General features: G+C 44.4%; 1 protein-coding gene and 1 long non-coding RNA gene across 10 annotated transcripts; one reads left to right on the top strand and one right to left on the bottom strand.

The window, feature by feature from the left end:
- The first annotated feature begins 1,147 nt into the window (after nt 1-1,147).
- Nucleotides 1,148-2,412, top strand: LOC310872547. Its single transcript, XR_014570405.1, has 2 exons — nt 1,148-1,607; nt 1,644-2,412. It is a non-coding gene; the product is annotated as an uncharacterized lncRNA (long non-coding RNA).
- On the bottom strand, nt 1,602-26,332 carry epg5 (ectopic P-granules autophagy protein 5 homolog (C. elegans)). 9 transcript variants are annotated; one of them, XM_083784509.1, is made up of 46 exons: nt 26,239-26,332; nt 25,614-25,737; nt 24,854-25,486; nt 24,203-24,463; nt 23,920-24,118; nt 23,540-23,676; nt 23,337-23,444; nt 23,139-23,212; nt 22,833-22,941; nt 21,617-21,731; nt 21,383-21,533; nt 21,093-21,254; nt 20,840-20,997; nt 20,291-20,442; nt 19,918-20,058; nt 19,628-19,789; nt 19,252-19,374; nt 18,480-18,742; nt 18,081-18,221; nt 17,827-17,971; nt 17,168-17,365; nt 16,078-16,185; nt 15,630-15,752; nt 15,242-15,408; nt 14,908-15,144; nt 14,374-14,497; nt 14,065-14,209; nt 13,203-13,374; nt 12,821-12,983; nt 12,530-12,672; nt 12,273-12,429; nt 11,506-11,700; nt 10,583-10,796; nt 9,993-10,195; nt 9,318-9,525; nt 9,098-9,173; nt 8,891-8,994; nt 8,603-8,778; nt 7,990-8,220; nt 7,678-7,887; nt 4,815-4,959; nt 4,462-4,704; nt 4,118-4,331; nt 3,740-3,958; nt 3,216-3,330; nt 1,602-3,127 (listed from the first exon to the last, which is right to left on the bottom strand). In XM_083784509.1, the coding sequence occupies exons 2-46, from the start codon at nt 25,665-25,667 to the stop codon at nt 2,945-2,947; spliced, it is 7,761 nt and encodes a 2,586-aa protein (XP_083640635.1). In that variant the 5' UTR covers nt 25,668-25,737; nt 26,239-26,332; the 3' UTR covers nt 1,602-2,944. The 9 variants fall into 9 exon arrangements, with proteins under 9 accessions (XP_083640635.1, XP_083640643.1, XP_083640639.1 ...); XM_083784517.1 differs by having other exon boundaries at nt 4,815-4,914; XM_083784513.1 differs by having other exon boundaries at nt 24,854-25,483.
- Nucleotides 26,333-26,740: the final 408 nt, after the last annotated feature.

The raw sequence follows: 26,740 nt of genomic DNA, 5'->3' as shown, positions 1-26,740 counted from the left end.
GACACAGGACTGGCCAGATGTATGGAGAACCGGGACGACTGGAAGCGACGATGGAGGGCTCGTCTGAGGACGACCTAGAGAGATGTGGATAATTCTCTCTCCATTTCCTGTCAGTCTGTTCACTATCAAAGCAACAAAAAAATCAGACCCGTCTGAAGTGAGTGGTGCTGTACTGTACTGTACAAGCCCTCCTCCCTGGCCTGTGTGTGTCTGTGTCTGAGGCTGTGAAACAGTGACACTTGGTGGTGAACAAACGCTATAACACTATGTTCATGCTTGGACAGACAGACCCAGGGACACACATAGCTGTCTATAGTTGCACCACTCAAAAAATCATGGTCCACTACATAACATATACAGTGAAAATGCCCGTTAATCGGTAGCGGTATTTGGGCATGTCATTATAGGCACAAAAAAACAGAACTGAAAGTTTGTAGTCTCACAACACATTGCACCGTGATTGTAGGTTTGCTATCGAAGTAATTTAACATTTGTATGTGGTCAAGTGGCCGCTAAGCAGTTAAATGGGGCACTGACCATATCCCATAATCACTCTCTAAATCAATTCATTATAGAAACTGCACTTCAACTGAAGCGCTAAACTGGTCCTAGACTGGACTGTACCATAAAACTGACTTGATTCTTAGTCAGGTCAGTTTTCTCTTGGAGTATACGTGTGAAAATAAGTATTTTAGTAAGTATTAAGCACATTAGTCAAGAAGTCTGATCTGGTTCATAAATATCAGCAATGAGAGATATCCTTCCTTGTACTGAAATTAATAGTCTGTTCAGTCTGGCACTGTGGACTATCTTCTCAAAGCAGTCCCTGGAGAGACCCATTCCTGGTCACTGAGTCAGGGACAGAAATGCTTAAGGCATTAACACAGTCACTCACAACATAGCACAGACTTCAGCCAGTTAAAAAAAGCTGTATGTGATTATCCTTAAGGTTGCACACTGCACAGATTGGCAGAGATGATGCATTTAACAAGTGACTGAGAATGTGACAGCCATCTTGAATAATATGACTTAATGATATGGATGGTTTTATTTTAAAATGTCTCACGCATAGCTTTTAGGGAGAAACAAATGCGTGGTGTGTTAAAAAGTATTCCAATTCCATTTACAGGCTCTACAAGTTCATCCCTACTGCTTTATTGATCTGATAGTTTGAGCAATGTTATTAAATTGCACACATTTAAGAGGAACAGCAATGCTGTGGTGCATAAAAATACATACACAAAATGTAATAGTGCATGTACTGTACTCTTTCATAATACAAGCTTTTCCAAAAGATTGACATGGAAGACAAATTAAATTGAAGATCCCTTTGGCAAAAAACAACTAAAAGCAATTTTGGCCATAGATAAAATGTGTAACTGGCAAATTGCAACCAAACATAGATATGTAATACAGGCAGGCATGATATGCAGCTATGCTTATACCAGGTAGATGGTAGAACCATGATATGCAGCTATGCTTATACCAGGTAGATGGTAGAACCATGATATGCAGCTATGCTTATACCAGGTAGATGGTAGAACCATGCAGCTATGCTTATACCAGGTAGATGGTAGAACCATGATATGCAGCTATGCTTATACCAGGTAGATGGTAGAACCATGCAGCTATGCTTATACCAGGTAGATGGTAGAACCTGTCCAGTACTACAGAATGTACTGTATGTTGCAACTAAACTAGAATTGGCAATGATTAAGTTAATTACTTCAGCTGTATTTAATTGGGTCAGATCTCCATGAAATTGCTCTTCCAGAATGTATGTGGACCCCTTCAAGTTCTCCAAATGAATTCTGCATGAAGACTCCTATCCTCAAACCACAACATTCTTTTCCAGAAATGAATTATATTATTCATATAGGATTCAAATAGGCAACAGAAAATAAGCAACAAATTAACAAGGCATAAAACAGAAGTGAGAAAAGTGCAGGGAGACAGTCATAAAAACACATTAATATTATAAAACCTATTCTTTGATCTTGGCTACCTCACCGAAGAGCAAAATCTATGATTGAGTGAGGAAAATAAATAAAACTGCATTGCCAATCCAAATCCAAACTCCACCTTCGTATTGTGTCATTGGTTTAGCAATTGTTAGCCATTGTTCTCACTGTGCTGTCCTAGCATTTAGAAGTCCCCAGATGATTGGCGGTGATCTCTCAATATCTAGCAACACACAACTTAAGTTCTTGAAGATATAGCTGTGCAGCTTCTGTTGGTGGCTAGATATTTACAAAATCCGGACACAGTGCTGAAAACTGGAATCGTCTCGCTGCGGCATACAATCTTTTCAGACAGAGCAGATGTCCATTGTCATTTTACCTAGCATACTAAACGGTAATTTATCCTTAGCACAACCCTTGTGATAAGTGTCACTTGACATAGTTTCAATTGTCTAATGACATCACTGACTTTTTGGAAAATTAAAGTTAAATATTTAAAAACGTGGGGGGGGAAAAGAACAAGTGGTATTTCCTTGGCCTACTGGCAGCGTGCACAAGACACTTGGTGCTGATCTGTCAAACAGTTTGCAAGATTAGCTGTGGACACAGACAGGTCCCATTTGTCGACTGCTTGCAGAGCCACACTGTAAAAAATCTCAATCTTTTCAGTTGAAAAGATGTGATTTTGGCCAGTGACACTTGCCATGACATCCACCCAGGGTCGAGCATTAATGTCAGGGTGTGATCAATCTGGGAATCCATCTGCAAAAAAAAGGGGCAAAGAATCCCTGTGTCGGGGCCCGAATGGCCCGTTCACTCTCCATCAGCTCTCCTCTTGCAGTGGTGCCCCTTTGTTTACATACCTAATAACAGCAGATCCACACGTCCTAACTGGAGTTGCTGACAGATTCGGCTGCAGAGCTCTGAATCTGTCTTGAGAGATTAAGGTCTGATGGCTTGCGTCACCAGTGAATTGTGCTCACTCAGCGGATAATGTGGAGGTATTTGAGGTCAGGGTATAGGAGGTTGGCTAGCAGGGCCAGGAGTCTGGGTCCATCTCTCAGACTGTGTCCTGGGTAGCGGATGAATTGAACAGCCTTGTTCACAGAGTCTTCCAGTTCAGCATACTGCTTACTGCTGGTCATGGCCTCCAATGCTCCCAACACCTCCACACACAAAGAGCATACAAGTTATTAGAACTTAATTACACAAGAAAACGATATGGGTACAAAAAACACCATGTGCTTAACATACTTGCTGTGCCTTAGCAGAGAGCTGCAGGTCACTGTTGGGTTGCAGACGAATCTCAGTCTCTGTTGGCACCTGGACCGAAAGGAACGCTGCCAGACAACGCACCACCACCCTGAACCTACATGTAAATGGGCATGGCATGTGAATAGGCCGATATATTTATTTATTTATTTATTTGACAGGGACAAAGCTCATTAATCAACATGTCAGTTTTCACATCAATGTAAATGGGCCAGAGTTAGCCGAAGCTAAATTTCATCTGTAGTCACTGGGCAGGCTCTTAAAAAATGAATGAATGATAAAAAAGAAGGACAAAGTGTAGTGTGCCTGCACACAACACCATGCGTTGATGCCATGTGTGCAAGCACCCAACACTACGTCCATACAAAAACACAATACAGATAAAAGAAAGACAAAGTGTAGTGTGCCTGCACACAACACCATGCATTGATGCCATGTGTGCATATGTGCAAGCACCCAACACTACGTCCATACAAAAAAACAATACAGGAGGGCTGTTACTTTACCTATTGGAAACAGGTGACTTCTTTCCAAGGCCTATGGCTCCCAGCAGCCCAGAATTAAGTCTCTCCTCTCCCAGCTGAGAGAGCCTGGTTTGCATTCGCAAAAGACCCAACGCTACCCCTACAACCTCCACCTGGCCTGCCTGGGGCTGCAGTTGCTCCACAGACAAGTTTAGGGCTTTGTGCCACCACAGGAACAGTTTGGCTTCATCACCTGGACCACTGGAGACAGACAAAACCTTCTATGACAGCACACACAACAGGTGTAATCCCTTCAGACAGATTGTACAATATCAGAAATGTGTATGATATACATTTCCAAATACAGCCATAGCAGGGAAAGAATGCCAAGGGGTCAGGGATGATTGTATGAGAAAATACCTGGGAAAGGCCTGACTGGTCCATGAGTTGAGTTGAGCCAGCGTTCTCCTGTCATTGGCTGCTGTGTGCTCTGTGTTGAGACGCTGCAGGATGAAGGCATACAGTGTCAGGAAGCTTCCTCCTAACTGGCTCTCAGACAGGAAGTCATCTGCTGTCAACTCGGGCACCTGTAGGGACACCAGCACAGGACCCCAACCTGCAGACTCCTCCTCTGCTGCGCATGTAGAAGAAGGAAAACAAAGACATTGTAGCCGTGTAAAACTAAAGATATCCTAAATTAAAGAACTTTACTTTATATTGACTAAATATTGATATTGACATCACAGTTGGCAGTAGTTAGTTACCGTGGTTGAAGTAAGCAGTGATGCACGCCTCCATGATGCGCGTCATGTGACGCACCGATGCCAAACAGCAGGAGCAGGCGGTGAGGAGCGGCAGGATGGGGAACCCCCTCCCTTTCCTGTCCAGCCACACGATCACATGCGCTGCGAGGGCTTCTCCCGTGGACACGCCCACTCCATTCAGTAATGCCAGGACATCGCTGAACAGGCCGCAGAATGCCATGTGCCTCTGCTCCACACCCCTTTCTACAGGCAGAGAGAGAAGGGGGTTGAAAACACCATGGATGGATGCCTGGCTGGCTGACAGACAGACAGCTGATGATACATTGATGACGATGAGGAATGTGTCATCTCACCAGGTGGGTTGAATGTAATGACACTCTCCAGCAAAGCCTCCAGCTGGTTCTCCAGGTTGCCAATCGTGATGCTGCCTCCCTGCTCCAGAGTGATCAGGGACTGTACACACCAACGCACACATACTCCAGACTTCAATGTCTCCTCCTGACACACACACACACACACACACACACACACACAAACACACACACACACACACACAGTTATTTAACCGGCACATCTGCCTGGAAGCAGAGTTTGCTTGTTATCATCATTTTAGCTTGCACGGTATCGCAAAGTGCACTCTCTCCTTTGTGCATGTGCATTTTAAAGATTATCTTGTGTGGCATTTTGAACTCTGCCAAGGCCAACAAGCCAGGAGGCTGATTCTGTTTTTGGACCTGTCCTGTGTGTACAGCTAATCCCGGACACGGCTGGACAGAGTGGTGTAAAACCTTTAATGCATACTGAACAGGCACCCATTTTGGTGTTGGCATCATGTTATGCTTTAGTTATTGAAAAATAGCAGATCTACAAGCTCATATCGCGCCACCGAGTGGCGCGATACGAGCTTGTAGGTCTGCTATTTTTTTTAAATCGAAGAGCGACTGACATTTTTAGAATCTGATCTCAGGTCAGAATGGGTTCATCAGACCAGTGTGTGTCCGGCGGAAACCTCGTATGAATCTGATCTCAGGTCAGAATGGGTTAATGCATACTCCCAGTAGGACAAGGAAGACACATCACCCCAAATGTTTCATATTGGCCTCATTGTGGTGCGATAACAGGCTGCTTTACCGTTTGGCCAATGACTGTTATAACAAGGTCCAATTACGCCCAACCATTTTGCATTTACTTCAAAATAAATTTAAATACTACTATTGTACACAACGTGACGAAATATCCTGCATTCTTCTATGGAGACAAACGGTATCAATGACATCTTGGACTGCTCTGAAATTAAGCATATGCTGGTCAGCTCCATGCAGGGATCCGCCACAGCGCCACCATGTTTGCGGTAGCTTGTATTGTTTTCATAAGCAACCTTTTCTTTGTTGTATTCTATTACTCTATTTATAAATACAAACAAAACATTGCTGAGCAATTCTGAACATTTCAATATCCTATCCCATATTTATGTCCCATGTGTAATGATTATGCATTTGTGGGATGAGCTGCACACTACAGCTGATTATATGTGGGAGATCTCAAGTGAAATGTGCCATATTGTCTTGCCAAAGTCAAGCAATGTATTCTGTTCTGTTGGTATAGTCTCAATCGGCACACGATTAGGAGCTTGCTTAGGCCGCATTCACACGTGCCAAACACCAATCAAGCAAATGTTTGGTCGTTTTTGTGGGGGTTTTTGGGCCACCACAATGCTTTTCCAATGGGAGTCACATGGTTTGATCAAACATTTGTGTTTGATGAGGGGGGAGGGGAAGAACACCACCAGCAATCAGCAATCAAACACACATTTTTGATCGAACCATGTGACTCCCATTGGAAAAGCATTGTGGTGGCCAAAAAAAAAAAAAAAAACGACCAAACATTTGCTTGATTGGTGTTTGATACGTGTGAATGAGGCCTTAGTCGGACTGTATGTGTTAGAGTAGACTAATAATAGCCTAATAATAGCCTGGTGGTGAATGGAATGCCACCACACAGCCAACGGAGCATGAGGAGGGTGGTGTGTGGCTGTATATGGTACTTCCACCTGCTACTGTTGTAGCTATTGTTTGTTTAACCAGAAAACCCTAGGGGTGAACATTCGGCAAAAAAAATGTTAAAACCGATCTACAAGATCACAACGTGTTGCGCTGCATTGAGACGCCTTGTGAGCTTGTAGATCTTTCTACAAGATTTTCAGCAAAGATATTTAGTATTAGAGGGAGAACAGGAGGGGGCCTAGGATGCCTCCCTGGGGGGGTGGCAGTTAACCAAGTATATAGTATTTAATTTATTTCCTGTTTATTGCTGCTTACCGACTGTTCTTCTGTTGAGCACAGAGGACGGCAATTTTGGCACATTTGCAGTAATGTGCATTGTAAATATAGGATCATTACAAATGGGACATCACTAGGTAAAAAGCTAAATGGACAGCTCGGGACGGCCTAGCTGGGCACCTAGGCTGCTAATCTAGCCTGACAGCGTGTCACGGGTTCGACTCCCGATCCCGACGACCTTTGCTGCGTGTCACTCCCCATCTCTCTCCCCCATTTTCTGTCTGCTTATAGTGTAAACTATAAAATAGAGGCAGAAAAATTGCTTTACATTTTTCTTTTTTTTTGAGAAACTTTACAATGATATAACAAGATATAGTGCAACAAATACACAAAAAAACTGAAATATCAAAACCTAAAGCTATACTGTGTAACGAATAAACAAAAGTTTAATTTGATATAATTATTGACTGGCAAAAGTTTCACGACATCCACATCCAATTAAACTGTACATGGGTCACTTTTCCCGGCAAAATTAAGTAATCTGCAAGGGGCGGGGGGAACTCACAGAAGCTCTTTAAACTGCAGATCTGTGTCACTCCTCCCTCCCCTCTTTGACAACTACCAAAGTGATTGCTGTCTTTGATGCACTAACGAGCACAGAACATGATTGACACAACCGCTCAATTAAGAGCTCCTGGGAGCAGTAGGAATGAACTAAAGACCTGCAATGGTGGTAGTGACCAATTACCCAGTAAGGCTTAAAGGGACCCTTTTTGCAAAAATAAATATGTTAAGGCTATTTGTGCTAATAGTGCACATGATGTGACGTTCAAACCTAACAACCGTTTGGCGCATTGTAAGTTCTCTGGGCACAATATCCACAGTGCTCCACAATGAAACAATAAAATAACATCCAAGATGATCCATTCTCTCTCACCTCATGTGGAGTGCCATGGGCTTGTGGGTGAAGTCCAGCTGCACTGTGCAGTGACTTGAGCAGCAGATGAGGAGCAGAGTCAGTGCTAAGCAGCAGGGAAGGAGGGTAGTGGGTGCCGACGTATCCCAGAATGCCCTGGTAAGAGGAGAGGTCCAGCTGGTACCAGGGCAGGGAGGAGGACTGGACCAACAGGCTGAGTAAAGGGGAATCCTGTTACACGAAAAGGGACCAAAAAAAGAAGAAAAACGATGAATAGAATCGAATATTTTAGTTTTCCTTGACACTGAGAAAACATAAGCAGTTTGGACGTACCGGCTGGCTGAGGAGCTTCTCCTCTTTAGTGAGGAAAACTAACATGTAGAGAAGATACACTAACATGGTGTGTGCCTCTTTATGAGTGCCCACACTGGCTAGAGTTGGATAGGCCTGCGTCATAGTGCTGGGCGGGGCCTGGAAGCTGTCGTTCAGGACGCTGACCCAGTTGACCTCGCACAGGACCTCTCCAAGGAACAGGAAGCAGCTCTTGGGGCTCCCCCTCTCAACCTTAGGGGAACAGGTTCATGAAGAATGAATAAGAAACAGCAGCACAATGTAAAAACATAGCAAATGACTTCAATTAAGTGAAGGAAATGTGACACAGATCAGATTGCTTCCTCTGTAGAGTGATATCAGATTGGTTTTCCATCACAATACCATTAGACTATTATTGATAATATCCCTGTGGTCCTTGAGAGGCAAAGGCAAATTTAGAGACAGGTTGCAGAGACTATATTTATGCAGGTCAGGGTCATTATATCAGTTAGGGGCTAAAGGGCCAAGGTCTGAAGTTTACAGCTGCATGGCTTGCATGTCTAGGTCCAGTGTTTACATGTTGGGGTCAGGGTTTTCAGGTCAGTGGTCAGAACCAGGGACCGTGTTGTCGTACTTTAAAGAGCTGTTCCATGAGCTGAGTGTCGGGGTGTAGGAGTCTCCAGGGAAGGCCGCGGAGGTGAATGTGGTACAGATAGAGCAGGTACTCGGGGGTGCGAGGAGAGGTGCAGCTTTCGCAGTACTGCATCATACACAGCCACAGGGCTCCTCTCTGGCCTGGGAGCAAACGACCTGGTACACACACAAACGCAACTGTAAATTCTGTACACGAGGGCAGACTAGAATAGACTCACTTTAGATAATGGAATGTGTGTGTGCGTGTGTGTGTGTGTGTGTGTGTCACCTCTGAATTTGTGATGTAGTGTGTCAATGAGTTGGGAATAGAGGCCAACCAGACAGCCTGCAGCACTGGCATCGGTTTCCAACCAAGGATAGCAAATTGGGTTACTAAGACATGGGAAGGAACAATCGTGTGGTAAGTCGTAAGTGAGAGAACTGTAACTGAATAGTGGCATCAAGAGAAAGCAGGAGAAAGAGGAGCCATGATTACCCGGCATCGTCGGTGTGCACTGGTAGGATCCACGGCTTAAATAACTTCACAATCTTACTGTGCAGGTCGTGCAGCACTGTCAGTGAGTTGAGTAGAAAACACATTAACCACTTAAGTCCTATATATATTAGCCATGCAATTTGAGCTATCATTATATTGGCTAGTTCCACCATTTTCTACAAAATGATCCAGTCATTCCCAGACTGGAGCACCAGTTTACCTTTCAGAACTTTGCTGCTGCCCACTGGCTCCCTGGCACAGCTGCTGAGGTGCACATTGATTAGACAACCAATCAGATGTTCCCAGAAAGTAACAACCTCACTGATGTACGGGGTCCAGGCAGAGTACAGGCCAAAGGTCCGCAAGTCAGCTTTACTGAGGCGACTCCTTAGAAAGTAATCACTCAGCCAGTCAACGGTCTCCTCTACCTGTTAATGGCCAAAGAAAAGCATTGTCAAGATGCTTGACACCATTATGCTTGTATTATATAAGCCCCTCTAACCAACTGTCAACTGTCGGGGGTAACGCATCCAGGGGGCAGGGCCGAATCCGACGAGCCGCCCCACGTCCGAATCGGTTGAGATATGACAGAGATAACGTGTAGGGGTCCCTCTACTGTACTGGCACACCCAAAATCATCATATATACAGTTAATATGTGCATGTGTGTGTTTGTGTGTGAGTTAGGTTGCGCAGGTGGTGAAAAACAGCCAACACACAGCTCCGTAAGGGAGTGGTTGCACCACTCAAAAATAAAATACCCACCTCCCAGGCTGCGACACACCGTTTAAAACAATTACAGGCAAACATTCTGGAATATCAAAACCATGTTTGACAGTCAATGTGTGGGGCGAAAACATAATCCGACCTGACAGAGATTGCTTTTGGATCCTTACCTGCTGTGGAGAAAGGCTGACAGGGGATCTGTAGGATGGTGGCCTTGGTGGCCTTGGTGGGGGACTTATGGCAGTACCTCGGCCGTCAGTAGTGCCGCTTCCTGGTTCAGCCTTGGCCTTGGTGCTCTGGGAGGTAGGTGAGCAGCTCAGAACTCGCAGGGTCACCTTCCAACACTCTGGACTCAGTAACTGGTCTGAGGAGCCTGACAAAAGTTTTAAATACATTTGCAAAAAAGAGAACACGTAAAAATACTTAGCTCCAATAAGACATCTTTTTTTTTTTTGTCAAGTGACATTCCATGGAGAATTATGAGAGTTTAGCTAATACAGGCACCAAGGACAGTGTCTCAGGGTTTCCTCGGGGCAGGTAATAACAGGGACAATATAATATTTCCACGGGCTGTCACAACATTTTAGAGGATGCTTTTATCCAACTCAAATGCATATACGTAACCATCCAGGACCTTTACACTCCCCACGTTTTACCTAAAAAACTACTATACTAAAACACAATATAGATATTTTACCGTGCACACACACACACACACACACACACGCACACACACACACACACACACACACACACTCACTGGTCATAAGCAGACGCAGACAATCGCTGTAGTGGTCGGGGAAATGGTGTCGTAAAAGCATGGTCCAGTGTTTTGTGAAAAGGTGAAAGGGCGTGAGGAGGTCGGGCTCAGGGTCCCGGCCACAGACGCACAGCGCGCCGTGCACCAGCTCCAGCAGACGGCTTCTCTCAGAGAAGGCGGGATGGGCTTCGCTCAGCCAGTGGAACAAGTCAAACTAGAGAACAGAGACACAGCACGAGAGGAGCTGAGACCTTAAAGCAAAATATGGGATTTGGGAAACAGTGTGAAAGGAGCCCCTTCACACTGCCAACCAGGTGAGGAAATCACAGATTGCTGCTTTAACATTTGCTTTTATGAAATATCCCAGACCATTAGGACTTTATGGAAGATGCTTCTGCACATATTGATAGTTTGACCATTTCCAATGCTCCGATATTAAAATAATAACCAAAAAGTGGCCAATCTACAAGCTCTCAATGTACCTGCGAGCTTGTAGATCGGCTACTTTCGCTGCACAACGTGCTTCCATAGAGGACATGCTGGCTTCTATATGGACTCCAAATGACAGAAATCAGCAACTGAGAACTTTAATCCTATTATATTATAATTATTATATAATATAATTATATATAATTATTATTATTATATCAGTCCAGAGGCAGATTTTGAAAAAAGCCTTCTAGCTTCTAAAACCCAAGGCTGAGATCTTTCAGAGAAATTCACAGAATTCAATCCGGAAATCCAGAACCCGGAAAAGTACAGAAAAAAAAAAAAAAGACTACAAAATACAGGGAGACGTGCATATCGCCAGGCTTCAGAGATAAAGTAAAGGGGAAGTAACGTGGCTGTGGCAGCTGGTCTAAATGGGTTAAGGACATGTAATTATCACCATCGTGTGACAGAGACTGTAGCACGTGGCTAACCTTAGTGAGCAGCATGAAAATGACATCAGATCTGTCAGAGTGTAGTGATGTCACCACGTCCTGGTAGAGGAAGACGATCTGATTGGGCGCGGCGTTGGGAGTGAAAAAGGGGGAAAGGAGATGACACAGACGCCTGTGCTCCAGGATGGTCTTCAGCACGCGGCCACACTCTGCGGACGTGCCTTGGATGAACACCTACGGAAGACACACAATTACAGTTGTCCAATTAATTCTTTAGCCACATTGACCAATTGAAAAGTTTTCACACTTTACCCTCCACCCCAAACATTTTTCAAAACACTTCAAAAATAGCTGATCTATAAGCTTGCAACGCATCACATGTCAATGAATTTTTTTATATGCTTTACTGTGGTTCCTTTGTTATCGTGTTTTTTGCTATGAATTGGGTTGTAAAGTGCACAGAGACCTCCTTGGGGTGATGTTGCACTATAGATAAAAAATAAACTGAAACTGAATGAAGCATATAGGGCGTTAAGAGGTTAATCTCTTTCATCTATTACTAATCAAAAGGTTCTTTGTCCACACACATGTTTAGTAATTTTTGGGGCATTTTTAAGCCTTTATTTGATACTGCTCGAGGGGAAAGACAGGACATGACAATGGAGAGAGAGAGTAGGGAAATGACATACAGAAAATGGGCCGGCCCAGGAATCGAACTGGGGACTCAATGATGTGCCATAACCACATGGCTATTAGGCCACATTTTGTGTTTGCGAGTTTGTGCATGTGTGTGTGCTGTTGTTTACCTGTCCCAGGATCTCCACACAGGAGGTGAGGTACTGGCGTGTTGGTGGGTGTCTCAGTGTGTCCTCACACACAAACGACACCACCTGGTAGAAGGCAGAGACCCCAACGTTCTGCACGGCAGGGTTCTTCTGTGCCTTGTACTTATTCACCAGAGCCCTGAGCACATGACAACATGCATTTGTACTCCCATTCCCATTGAGACACTGTCAGATGAATACATTTCATTTACTTGTGGGGGGTCTCTGTATATACTGACGTGATAAAGTTCTCTGTGTGCACCGCAGCTTTGGCCAGGCTTTGAGGAGGTGCAGCCATGGCATCTGCCTGAAGCTTCTTGATGTCACTACGCAGAGACAGTATCTGAGCCTGTACTGCTTCCTGTTTGTGGACACTTTCACACTGCACACACACACACACACACACACACACACACACACACACACACACACACACACACACACAGTAAACAGTAGAATTTACACAAATTAATAATAATGAAGAATACAGAGATTCTGAAATGGTGGAGTGAGAATTTATGTGGCCTTACCGTGACAGTGATGCTTGCAGTTCCCTGACAGGGCTGCCCACCCTTTCCTCTACACTCCAGCTTCATGGTGACTTGCTCAGGTTGGTTCTTATAGAGCAGAGGAAGGTTCTCCAGTAGCTCCTGTTCCATTGCCACCTGCTGGGCTTCCCGTGACACTGCAATCCTGACACAAAATAAAAGTCCACATACACAATAGAGATTATCCCACACATCCGTGAACGTGATGATGGCACATAAAACATTGTATCAGCTGCTAAGTCTCTTACTTGCACAAAAGACTAGTTTTTTTTTTTGGGAGCTTTTATACACAAACTTGAAGTTGAAGTTTATGTGTGATCAAGTGTGTGTGTGTGTGTGTGTGTGTGTGTGTGTGTGTGTGTACCTGGCCTGGTCCTGCAGGGTGTTGAGGTCAGTCTTCAGCAGTTCAGAAGCAGCTTTAGTGTCGGTGAGGCATGTGGGGGGGATGGCAGCCACGGGGGCTTTCTGTGGCTGCATGTCCGGAGCGGAGCGAGGCACTGGGTGCTTCTGAAGGTTGGACAGGATACGCTCCTTGGCTGCACACAACGACAGCGAAAATGTGACAGAGAAACACATCTGTAGGATTATAGTGGTTAATACATGATGAACTGAGCAAAACTAAATTGTAAAAACTAAAGATTCTGATTTAGAGCTATGCATGTCTATTCTGCATGTGCTTACAGAAACAGCTATTGTTCTCATACTAGACGACAATGAGAACAATTAATACCAAATCCTGCAGATTTCCAGCTTCCAGTAGAACAGAAAATGTACAGAGAATTGCTGAGTATACACATTTGAAACAATATTCCCAAAGTAACCTGATCTCCCATCTCTCTTGATATTGTGGCTGTCGAGACAGGCACAACATTTTATGTTTTTTCGTGTCACACCAAAGTATTGAAAATAGCCGCTCTACAAGCTATTTTAAATAGTTTTAAATAAATAATAAAAAAAGGAACAGTTTTTGGACTGTCCACCCGACAGCAACGACATGCTAAAGATGCTGAAATGGATGCAGTGACGGTCACCTGCTTTGTTTCATTACAACCGTTTTGGCCATTGAAAAGTCTGAGTGGCTGGTAAGTGGTAACTATTTAAACACTCACCACGATCACCTAATGGAATTCATTGTTTGGCCTATCAATTGTTTTTATTTATCTATTGTTTTTAACCCACAAAAAGCTTGAACATATTGTAAGATGTAGGACTTTTTGGACACCTACCGGCATTGGGGCTGGTGTAGTCGGTGAATCCAGGGCTCTGGTTCTGGTGGAAGACGGGCTCACTCTGCACCTTCTCCCACAGAGCCAGGACCTCCTTCTCGTCATACTGCACGCGCTCCTGGTCCACATACTCCAACCACAGCTCCTACAACGTCATAAAACACACGACATGTTGAACATTATCCCTCACAAATGTAATCCGACTGTGTCTTGTCTTCTACCATCACTATTCTAGTTGTTGATTATTCAGTGCACATGTATGCACACATATACCCTGGTCAACACACAGAAACAGACATGCACACATACCTGTTGACGCTGCATGACCTTGGCAAGTCTGTGAGGGTCGTACTGCTGAGGGAGAGAGGGAAGGTACACTTCCTGCTTCTGGAGTGTTTCATCGTCCAACCAAACGGCAAACACACTGAATAACCTGAAGGGAAGGAATCACATACCGTCAGCTGCTACAACTATCATCAATGGAGGAGGTGTGGGATTGATAAATAAAGTTTGATAAGTGAAGGAGGTGGGGTGGGTTTAATAAATAAAGGTTTATAACACATAGTTATAACCAGTAACAAAGGTTTGAAATCATTGTGACATTGTTTGAAGTAATTTCTCCCAGCCCAAGTTTGTTTAACCCATTCTGACCGGGCACCCATTTTGGTGTTGGCATCATGTTGTGCTTTAGCTATTGAAAAATAGCAGATCTACAAGCTCATATCGCGCCACCGAGTGGCGCGATACGAGCTTGTAGGTCTGCTATTTTTGAAAAATCGAAGACACTTTTAGAATCTGATCTCAGGTCAGAATGGGATATGCAAGTTGTGTGGCATGGCCTACCTGACCAGCTCCGTGTGGAGCTCAGGAGAGGTGAGGTACGACGGCTGGGGGCTCTCGTCCCCTGGACTGTGGGGGTCGGAGGAGGAGGGCGTATGCGGCGGTGGCACCCTGAGAGCCTGGCTGGCGGCATGGTGGAAGTCGGACACCTCCTGGAGTCTTTGCCTCAGGTCTCTGAGTAAAGACATCTGGGAGGAGGCCTGGAAGAACCTCCAGCCAATACAACCACCGGCAACCAGCCTGGTTGGACAGTATGGATAAAACGATGGCTTTACTACTCAGTCTTTGGTCTAGTCTAGAGAATAAGAATATGTCTACAGGTATATGTGTGTCGTACCCATAATCAGGGCCTGGCTGTCGGAGGTAGAGCTGCAGGAATCTTTGCCAGACCAGCGGTAGGAGAGGGTGGTCAGGGGGCGTGGCTACAGCCTGACACGCCCAGCGGTACACCTGCAGCCGATTCAGAGACGGAACTACCGGCAACTTCAGCCGCTGCTGTGCCTTCTGGCTCGCAGGCAGATGATTAAGATTAATATTAATGTTAACCACACAGTAAAGTGTTTATCTAAAACAGACAGTGTCCTGATTGTGTATGTTGTTATGCAAACACTGAGGATTTACTGTGCACATACAATACAACGTAATACATGGTAGTTCAATTCAACTAATGTCTATATACGTGTGTGTGTGTGTGTGTGTGTGTGTGTGTGTGTGTAATTTGATACCTTCAAGGCCTGGTCTGGCGAGAGGTCGGGCTCTGACAGGAGCTCATGTTCAACACAGCGTCTGAGCTGAGAGTCGTCCTCAAACATGCCTTCCATGCTCAGCACCAGCCAGGCAAACCAAACCTAGCCAACAGAGACATGACAGGCCCGTTAGGACTGACAACTTCACCTGCTGCCTTGAAAAGGTGCAAGCATAAAGGTCTTTACAGACCAGCAGCGACATGAATAAACGATATGCGTTGGCGAATATTACACATCAAACTATACATTTGGTGATGATCCTTGGATTTTATTCACAGTAAAAAAAATATAATAATAATAAATAAATGTATCGCTTTATCGCTGCCTAATATTCCCATTCAGTGTGGATACATTTATGAGAATTAATCAGACAAAATAAACACTCCCTGTAGGTATGGACGAAAATACTGTGGGTGTGAACTCTCACCTCTCCACTCAGGGATTGGCCTTCTACGAAGGAGGGTGTGGCATTTCCAGCAATCCAGCCAACCAGAGATGAGAGCAGACCTCGGTCTCCATGGTAACCTAAAGCATTCTACATAGGGGACATTGAGACATACAATAAAATAAATGAATACAATACTTTAGGTACCACTATGTGACAATGTAAGGAAGAGGAGGAAATGGATGTTCAATCGTGTGTGCCTGTTTGACTCCTAACACCCACCGTTTCTTAACACTTTTGCTGCTCGTCATGCCTGCCTGTCAGTCAATCATATTGAATAAGATATTTCCTCAATAATGCTATTTTCTTAATTCCTAACATGCCTGCACCCAATAACCACACTGAAACCCAATATACTTCATTGACTGGTATCCCTCAGGAGTCTATAAGTGGCTCCAAAACTGTGGAATGCACTTCCCATTGCAGTCAGAACTGCAGCATCACTCCCAATCTTCCGCCGTAGCCTGAAAACCCACCTTTTCAGACTCCATCATGGCCCATAGCACTTACCCTAACCCCTTAGATAGCATTTCTGTTGGCTTAGATAGCATTTGACACAGACTTATAGCATGTTATGTAGACAGCACTATAATTGTATTGTATATAGTCATAGCACGCCATAGTACATATGTATAGCATAGTAGTAAATATGTATAGTTTATATGTATAGTGTATGTATAGTTTCATTATATAGATATTCCACTGTTACTTTCTTAGCTTACGCATGTTTCATGATAAATGCTTTTATGTGATGTATTCCCATGCTTTTGTTCTTCCTTAAATGTAAGTCGCTCTGGATTAAGAGCGTCTGCTAAATGCCTAAATTGTAAATTGTAAATTGTCCCCTACCCTTTTCGCTCCACACCAAATCTCTTTACCACAAATAGCCGATCTACAAGCTGACAACACGTTGAGTGCTGGTAGTTTGTCTATTTTTGGAAAATGTTTGCCTATTATGTCATGGCCAAGATAGGGATGCTATGGTTCATGTGTTTAAAAAAACAACGGGCCCATAGGACTCCAGCAGTTATCTACGGCGTGTGTGTGTGTGGGTGTGTGTGTGTTTGTGTACCTTATGCTGTTGGTACAATAGTTTCTGCACACACTCCTCCTGGTGGTGGAAGAAAGCTGCACGGCAGATTTGATCCATGAGGAACAGGACCGTTCTGTCGCGGTACCACAGGCTCTGCTGGGTCACAATCCCAACCCAGAACTCTAGAACTGCTACAGCCCCCACACGCCCAGGTCTGGAGCTCTCCACCACGTGGCTCTGGAATTGGAGATTCAAAATACATTGGTCAGACCCACCTTTTTTTAAAGCTTTAAAACTACAATTCTAGTTAGACTTACATTACATAGTTATAGACTTACTATTTAGTAAGTCTATGACTTACATGCAAATACAAATATGTTAAATATAAAATCAGAAGTCTGTTCACATAAGAGAAATTTAACTTTTGCATTGCAGTCACATAGAAGAAATATTATAAAAAATACATATAGTAGATAAGAGAAAAACAAATGTATATAATAGGCCTTTAGGGTATAACATTTTTCATATCAGCGTTTAAAAGGAAGAAGTAAACTCCAACAGCTTTAGTTTATCTGTAACACAGTGAAGATTCCTATTGATTATTCTATGACTTCTGTGTCGGTGTCAGTGGAAGCAATGTACAGCTTTAACTGTACATAAAAATGCATTCATTCTTATAAAGGGTCTTTGTGGTGCACCTGTATGACACTGTTGAGTAGTCTGACGTTGTCTCCATAGGTGGCCCCGGTGAGGAGTGGCGCCACACGGTGGGTGACCTGCTGCGTCACACCCTGAGGACACACACTGTCATACTGCAAGAACAACTGGACACAGCTCACGAACCTGTGAGGGAGGGACGATGGAAAAGTGTTACTTGTGACTAAGCCAGCCATTTATCTCAGAGCCACAGGCCAACGATCAATAGGCTGTAATTAGTTAGGATGTTTCTCACTGGGTGTTCTTGAGCAGGTAGAAGCTGTGAGCGTAGGTTGGAGGCAGGATGTTGTCCAGCAGGTGCACAGCAGCTCTCAGGTGGTGAGACTGAATCAGACTCTTCAGCAAACCAACTCCCTCTGTACAGAACTGTTCCAGACTACAACGACACACAATACAATCCACTTTATTTATATAGCACATTTTGCAAACGCAGGGTTACCAAGGGGGGAGAAAAATAAAAATAAATAAAAGAAACATTAAACGCTGTAAAACATAAAAACACAGTAGTCTGTGATACAGACTCCACCTTAATTAAAGTTCAGATGAAATTATTTGGGGCAATAATATAACATACAATCTTTATATAACTTGTGTGTGTGCGTGTGTGTGTGTGTGTGTGTGTGTGCGCGCAAACCTGTGTCCCACTGTTGTCATCGCTATGGTCAGGTAGCATCCAATAGGGATGCCTGCTTTCACAGCGCGGAGAACAGGGTGCATGCTGGGAGCATGTGGGAACTCTGGGGACGGGCTAGGGGCCGTGCCTGGTGCGGACCAAGCTGCCTGAGGGCTCTGGGTATTGGCATGGAGCTTGAGCCTCAGCAACAGTTGCCATGCCCATTGGCTAAAAGATGCTTCAGGGGACACACCTAAGCGGAGGACACTGGCAAGGTAGGACACCTGCGATAAGACATAGAAAGGGGAAACTTTTGACAAAGAGGTATAGTAAAAACAGTTTCAGTTGCAAAAATCAGCCGTTTCTCTCTGTCCAGGACATTTACAAAGTCATCCACAGCTTCATATGATCTCGGTTGGTGCCGCATTGCAATTTTCAGGAATAGAAAGCATGCCGTTTCTATTAGCTTGGATTCCCCGTCACTGCTGGACAGGTTTCAGAATTGCCCACAGCCCTCCCATGAAACACAGAGTAGAAAATAATTGTGCTATTTTATCATGATCATTAGTGAGGACCAATTATATGAAGATAGGTTGAAAAGTGGTAGTCCTCAATTGGTGCTCAAGTACATACCGGGTGACTATTCCCCACATTTGCACAAAGCTGAGCTGAAATTGCATTCTCCCCTATTAATTTATCTTCTTATGCAGTGATGTTAATCCTTGTATTGTCATACTCTCATATTCTGTCCATCTTTATCCTTTGGGATAAATATGGTTTTATCTGATCTTACCTGTTTGATGCCTTCTGATATGAGGCCACTGTAAGGTTGATCAGTGAGGAACTTCTGATAGGCCTCAGCCACAAGCAGAGCCACCTCACTGTGGAGGGATGAAGGCAAGGCTAGAGAGCCGTCCTACAGAGACAAATACATGGAGGAGGTTTTAATAATAACCATAAAATAATTCTTCACTGGAGCTCGTCAGGGAGATGAAAGAGGAAGGACAGTCTGCTTACAGCTTTTGTGCTCCAAACACATTTCAAAAATCTTTATCTGTTGGAACTTTAAATCAGTCACTTTTCATTTGAAATGGCTAAAATATCTTGTAAAATCCCAAAACGTGTACAAGCACATCCGTGTGACATTTTGAGATGGTCCTACTACCAACCTGAGCATAGCCCCAATTCAGCCCCTCCAGTATGACACAAGCCAACCGGTTCTCCACAGCAGAGAGAGGGTGTTGTAGCAGCCAGGACCCGATTACACGCACCTCCTCTGGACTCGGCTTCCACATGCACAGTGGCAGCTCTTTACATAGGTATAATGCCACCTATTACACACACACACACACACACACACACACGAAACCTTACAATAATATCACTGTATACCGTAAATGCCACTGTGAACCTTCTCTAGTATCTTAGTTTTACAAACAGATAGAATGGCGCTACCTACCATGCCCACTATCTGTATGGTTTCTCTCAGTCTTTCCAGCAGCACAGAGATGATGTATGGATGTGCTGTTGCTATGGCAGCAAGCAATTCACGCCCAACCTTAGAATAGATCTCTCTGGTAGAGACACTGACATAGGACACCTGGGAGAGGAATTGAGAGGTAGGTCCAAAGAAAGAGTTCAGAAGATGTATACTTAAGGTGATAATATGTAGGGGCTTTTCATTACGGTTTGATTATTTACATCTTCTACAATAATGTAATCCATCATCATTAGGATGCTGCCTAAAGAAAATGATCACGGCCTATATTTGATTAAGTAATGGAACGTCACATGGGTCATAGATTCCATTCTCCCTCCTGCCTTCCTCCTACCTGGTAGATGAGCAAGGCGATGGTGGTGATGAAGGCGGGGTCAGAGTGCTGAGTGGGAGTGGCCATGTGTGCCAGCGCCGTGAGGAGAGAGATGCCGTCAGAGCTGTTGACCTCACACAGCCAACGCTCAAATCTCTCCTGGTGCTCTGGAACTGATGGAATAGTACAGAATATCAATCAGGTCTGGAACAATAGATAATGTCCAATTGATATCAGAGATTAAATTACTGTCACAATAAGGGCTTAACACATTAAAACTGGGACGTTTGCGTTGGCTATTCAAAAATAGCAGATATACAAGCTCAGCACATCACTTTGTGCCGCTGCGAGCTTGTACAAGTGCTATTTTTTTTTTAATATCTTGAAAGTGTGAGAACCACTGATTTAGAGGGCATCGGCCAGGTCTTAATGGGTTAACAAAGGATTGGAAACTGCTTCAGAAATAGGTTGACTCTCAACCTGGAGGTGTATTCAGACTGGTAGACCGGTTAAATGTGGCTTTGAGGTGGTCTGACAATAGGCAGTTAATCACGTTATATTTTCAGTTACCTCTGAGAGCCATCAGACAGGCATGCGTGCTATCTGCAGACACAGGTGTTTCTAGTCCGGCCGTCTCAGCACACTGCATGGCATACAGGACCCTCCACAGCATGGAGCTGGACAGAGTCCCGTAAGGCATCTCAGACATAAACAACCAGATGCCCAACCTGGAAGGGATCACCGCAGAGAATAAATGTGTTGAAATACTTTGGCCCTTGAAAGCACATAGCGTAAATAAATAACGTTGTGGATAAGAACTCGCCTCTTGTTCCTGAGTACATGTAGAACAGCGCGGAGAAACAGGTGGTCATATTCCAGCTGTAGCTTGTCCAGAGAAAGGCTGTGGGCGTGGGAGCTGGCTCCTCCAGAATCACTTACACTAACATACTGTGCCCAGTGGTCACTAATGTAACACACCGTCATCCTGGAGGATGATAACAGAGGGGACAATGTAACAATTAAATGATCGATTGTTTGTTGACTCTAGTTTTTTAGAGGTATTGCAGTGCAATTAGTTTGTGTTCTAACAGCCTGTGATTTGGTTGTACTGACCGTATAGTGTGTCCTATTCGCTTGACTAGCTGCCGGTATCGAGCCCGGTTGTAGGTCTGGAGGCCAACGGCCAGAAGTTCAATGAGCGAGGAGGCAAAGGCAAACACACGCATCATCTTCTGACTAGAGCAGGCTTGAGGCTCATAAACACCTGGAACAGGAGATTTGCTTGTTAGCTCGTATACAGAGGTTCAACCGAATGACAAAACAGGAAGACAATGCAGACTCCCTCACCCTGCTTGCTCATCCCCAACATGTGTGAATAAAGCTGCTGGAAGGGGAACTGGGACAGCAAGGATATGAGGTCCTCTTCACAAAGAAGCAACCAGCTGCTGTCTGGGTCCTCGTCCTGTACAAAGAAGACACCATTGCAGACAGAGGTTTGCGAACACACTGTACTGCATGAGTTAACCCACTTTTCATAGGCTAAAATGTTCACAAACATTTACATGCAACAGTTGTATACATAGTATCTCTATATTAGGGCCTAAGTGGTTAAACCAACACTAAAGATTTTACTGTGTATCACAAACCCAGCGTAAACACCTTGTACCTGCTAGTTTTACCGTTTTAAAATCCATGCTTTTATTGTTGTAACTTGATCACAATCAATTAGGACACAAGATGTCATCTTTACAGTGCAAAACCAGGAAATGCCAACTTGGGAAAGCTATATAAATATTTTGCCATGTCTCTTAGTTACTCAATCATGTCTAATTCATTTTTTCTTATTGTTGAAGATTATAAAGATCACAATTTCCGTTGTGTTCGCTGTAGTTCAACTATAATCTTCTTCAAAAAAAACAAAGTTGGTGAGAGACTATACACACTGCACTGACGTCTTGTCTCTACAAGGACATTAACAAAATGTCAGTTTGAAACAGTTTTGTTCATAGAGGTGAAACCATTTATTGTTCATAGAGGTGAAACCATTTATTGTTCATAGAGGTGAAACCATTTATTGTTCATAGAGGTGAAACCATTTATTGTTCATAGAGGTGAAATCATTTACTGTGTACTACGGTATATCATAATGCCCATTTAGCCAAAGTGGACAACAACCCCAGACAGTCACTCCCACACAACATCCACAAGCAGCCTGCAGCAGATCAACATGGGAGCATAGCTTACTTAAGTGGATACACTTAAGCTCAGTGCCACGTGCACAAATGATGTGGCTGTGTGTTCAATGATTAAAATATAAAACCTGTCGAACGACCAATCTGAATATTTGGGGACAGCTCTAAACAAGTTCAGAAAATCAACACTATTAAGCCAATACAAATCAGCGGATATTACATTGTATTGTGAACTGCAATACATTAGTTATGTGCTTTTCCTATTTTATTCGATTCCTTATTTGCCTATTTGAGAAGTCGACCCTCACCAGTAGTGAGGTTTGGTGTCTTTTCCCCACGTTTTAATGAAAACTGAACCACTTCCCACTTACCTCCTCTCCCCCTTCATCCACTAGTGTCCAGTTGCCAGACTCAGGGCCAGAGGCTGTTGAGCTCTGGCCTTCACAAGGCTTCATATGACTCAGGAACTCTGTGCGGTGTCTGGGGGCAGCAGGGCAAAGGTTAGGGATTAAAAGATGATGGCCTGGGTGAATTGCTACACTCATGAAAGCTTGAACCGATTGCTCACTGTGTATCACATTTTTCACATTCCAGGTGTAGCATTTATAGGGAGGATTAGGATGAAATGTTCACACTCAAACTGCCAATTAGTACATTTTGTAAATTCTCTAAATCACCTGGCTGGAGACATGAGGATGGCTAGAGCCTGCATGAAGTGCGATACTCCACAGCTGTTCCCCAACACCTTGATCTGAAGTAGAAACCAGAAAAGATTACCGTCTTCGATATTATTATAATTTTGATGTCGTTATTGCATGTATATTATAATTATGTCTGTCTGTCTTGAATTGTGTGCTGCCATGCCCAGGTCTAACCTGTAGGAACGGTGCAGCCCACTTGCCCACTCCAGCAGGACAGCAGAGGAGGTGGCACAGCAGGTACAGATGCTCGCCTGACCCTCCAGCATGTAGTAGGACTGCCACCTGGGAATTGGCACACAGACATGTCTCACACAACACAACATGATTATAACCATTGGAACGTGTGTGTGTGTGTGTGTGTGTGTGTGTGTGTGTACCAGATTTTCCAGCCAGTGATGGACGTCTGTCTGGAACTGTGCATCATCGAGTACTCTCCGTGTGAAGCTGAACAGAACACTGATGGCCTCTTTCAAGGGTTGAAGAGAGCAAGGTTGCGTTTGGCTACTCGAACAATCTGCACACAACGGAAGCACAAATAACTGTGCAGAGCACTGAAAAACCTTCGTATCTTTGTATGGTGTGGATCTGCAGGAGTCTAGACTTCTGGAAGAGTACGTATGTGTGCGTGGTAATCTCACAGACTGCTGCACGGACCAATGTCAATTTATTTTATTCCATGTTTTCCAGTGTAAAGTTTCAGATTTATACAATGGTCATAACCAGTTTTGTCAGGCATTGTATATAATAATTGTCTCACCATTTAACAGGTGATACAAGTAGGACTCCACCTGGAGGCGGGACAGCAGGGCAGTGTATGCATGCAGCGCCACCTTCTGGTGAAGCAGTTCAGCGCGGGCATCAAATAGTCTCCCCAACTCGGCCAACACACTTGGACTAAAATCAGCCTGCTGGAATCGATGGTATCCACACACCTTTGACTGGTCTGCGCACACGCCCTGCAGGGAAAGAAATCACGCTGAAAGCAATGCACGAGCATAACACAACAACAGATGGGTATACTACTATATTTTGCTCCACACCTGCAGTGTAAGCTGTTCATCTCTAAAGCTCCAGAGACGGTTTTGGGTGCTCTTGCATTCAGAGGACTGTGTATGGAGCTGCGTGTGTGACTGTGTGAGCTGTCTGCGGCAGCGCCAGTAGTTCTGCAGCAGCTCGGTCAGTTCATGGTTCTCTTGCCGGGCCAGCGCACAGAACTGGACAGCGCACACCTCGGCACCATCCAGCCACGCTCCAACACCCCCACACGGCTCCCATACGCTCAGCTGCTCCAGGGAGAATGCCTGAAAGGGAAATAAAGGTGGAACAGTTTTCCTTAGGATACATTTTGCATTGGCAAATGGCAACCACGTAAATGCTTTTCTCTAAACGGCCAAAATGAAAGCCCCCAGAGTGGCCTCATGTCATAACTTTGATACTTCTGCATTTCCTGTATGTTACCACGTGTGTTCCAATTTGTGGCATTGGAAACATTATATGGGAGTTGAGGAATATAAACTTAAGTGTGCTCACGTAACACAATAAGCACTTCACATAATGCTGTGGGCATCGTCTATTCTACTCTATACTGCTGTGAGTGTGCCCAATCGAAAGTAATTAAAAAAAGTAATCCAAACAATAATTCCCCATTTCACAAGACAGCAGCAGCCGGACACATCATGTGTGTAAATTACCTGAAGTTCTGGTTCAGCTTTGGGTAATTCTGGGTACAATCTGCTTCTGGAAAGTTCAGCTACTGACTCAAGGGGTTGTAGACTGGGAGGAGACGTTTCCTGCTCAGGAAGAGCCAACACTGCAGGTCCCTGTGTCCTACAGTTCCTCAGAGCTTCCTCTTGGAGTTGCATCAAACCCTCCTCCAGCACAGGGAGAGAGGGGTACAGAGCTGGGGCACTGGGGGCCAGTGGCTTCTCAAGCTGGGTTGAAAGACAAGTCCATGTCTCGTCATCTCTCCCGACCTCAGAGCCCTGTGAAACCACTCTAAGCTCTGCGCCCCCTTCAACCTTTTCCTCTGCCTCCTTCGGTCGGACTGCAGCCTGAGATGTTGACAAAGTAGGGGATGCATGTAAAGTCTGTGCCAACGGTGATGTGATTGATGTCTGTGATGCCGAGGAAGCTTGATGCTTCTCAGAGGACTGTGCTGTGGTCTCAGGGGTCTGGGCAGGTTCTGGCTGCTGCTCGTCTGTTCCCTCATATGGCAGACTGAGGGGGACATCGGTGAAACCAGAGCTGGTGAGACTCTCTTCAGACACAGCTGATGGGGTTGAAACTTCTTTGACTTCCTCTGCCTGTTTCTGCTTCCTGGCCTGCTGGAAGCACGCAAAAAAGCATATCACATTGATTTCACCAATGTTGCCCTAGTTTTGAACATGTGAGGCTGAGCACATGAGACGTCCTCACGCAACAGTGAACAGAATTGGCTAAGGTAAAAATCACCTGAGACCTCCCGCTACTCTTGGACTTGGTCTTCTTTGGTCTCACAGCCTCCATCTTTTAACGTCTGCTCACGTCACCGCCTCCCAGCTCTCAAGTCATATTCAGCAGGCCTGACACAGTATAACTAGATCAATGTAGAACAGTAGCTAAAGTAAGACACAAACATCATGTTCCTCTCTTTCACAACAGGCCTTTCAACTAAAATGTGCTCGAACAGCTACAAGTTAGGCAGTACCAGGCATGCAGAGTCACTGGTGTAGATAACCAGTTACTGACTGACTAACCAGTTAGTTGACTGTGTTGTCAAGATAAACCTTGCCAATGGCTAAGAGCTACACAAGCCTTGTTATGGGGCCTGCTTGAGGAACCTCGGTAGCAGAAGGGACCAAGGAAGTAGCAAACATGTCTATTATACCTTCTGGATATTCTGTTCCAGTGAAGTCCATATGGAAATTCATTTTTCCTTTCGTTTTCGATTATTCTGACATGGCTACGCTAACACGCGCTATCGTCACTGTCAATTATGTTGCTGTGCTGTCTGTTTGTTTTTCTATTGCTATTGGATCCCCTACAGCTTGGGCTACCTCTAACTGCCTCACAACAGTTCCATGATATCATTACTCACGTTGTCAGAAATATGTTGCAACACATCCAGGGAGCTGAAATTCGACATTGAGGCAGCAGTAAGGCAGCCCCCTAGATCAGCTGTCATTTGTTTTGTTTTGTTTTGTTCCTAGAACTCTATCGCAATCTTTGGTCACGTGACTATAACTGTTGCCATGTCTGCATAAAGAATATGCGACTTTTGGCTTGTTTTTCTCAGAGCCATATCTAGCCCTGGTCCAGTGCTTACAGGTCAGATAGACTTGCTGTAAGCACTGGACCAGGGCTAATCCATATCTAAGGCCCTGGTTTTTCTATAGTTTTTCTATTAAATCAATGCTTCACAAATATTTTCATATCATTGACCCCCAAATAATCTCATAATTATGTATTTCTCCCCCCTTTCCTAGACCTGGTTGCTTATTTCTTACAAAGAATCTGGCAACACTGGTGTCTACTCCTTTTTTCATTACGGAACGGCAAAAGGGTCAAAGCATACGTGAGCGAAAGAAAGTCAAGACTTG

This window comes from Protomyctophum parallelum, assembly GCF_964188405.1.
Source record: "Protomyctophum parallelum genome assembly, chromosome: 15".
Lineage (NCBI taxonomy): Eukaryota > Metazoa > Chordata > Actinopteri > Myctophiformes > Myctophidae > Protomyctophum > Protomyctophum parallelum.
Note: the sequence above shows the minus strand (reverse complement) of the source record. Positions and strands in the feature narration are given on the sequence as shown.

Excerpts from the sequence above, each read along its gene's own strand:
- epg5 (XM_083784509.1), bottom strand. The coding sequence starts at position 25,667 with ATGGAGGCTGTGAGACCAAAGAAGACCAAGTCCAAGAGTAGCGGGAGG. Across the intron at positions 16,186-17,167 it reads TATTGTACCAACAGCATAAG|AATGCTTTAGGTTACCATGG; the intron begins GTACACAAACAC and ends TCCCCTATGTAG. Across the intron at positions 9,526-9,992 it reads TCAGCCTTTCTCCACAGCAG|GTAGAGGAGACCGTTGACTG; the intron begins GTAAGGATCCAA and ends GGCCATTAACAG.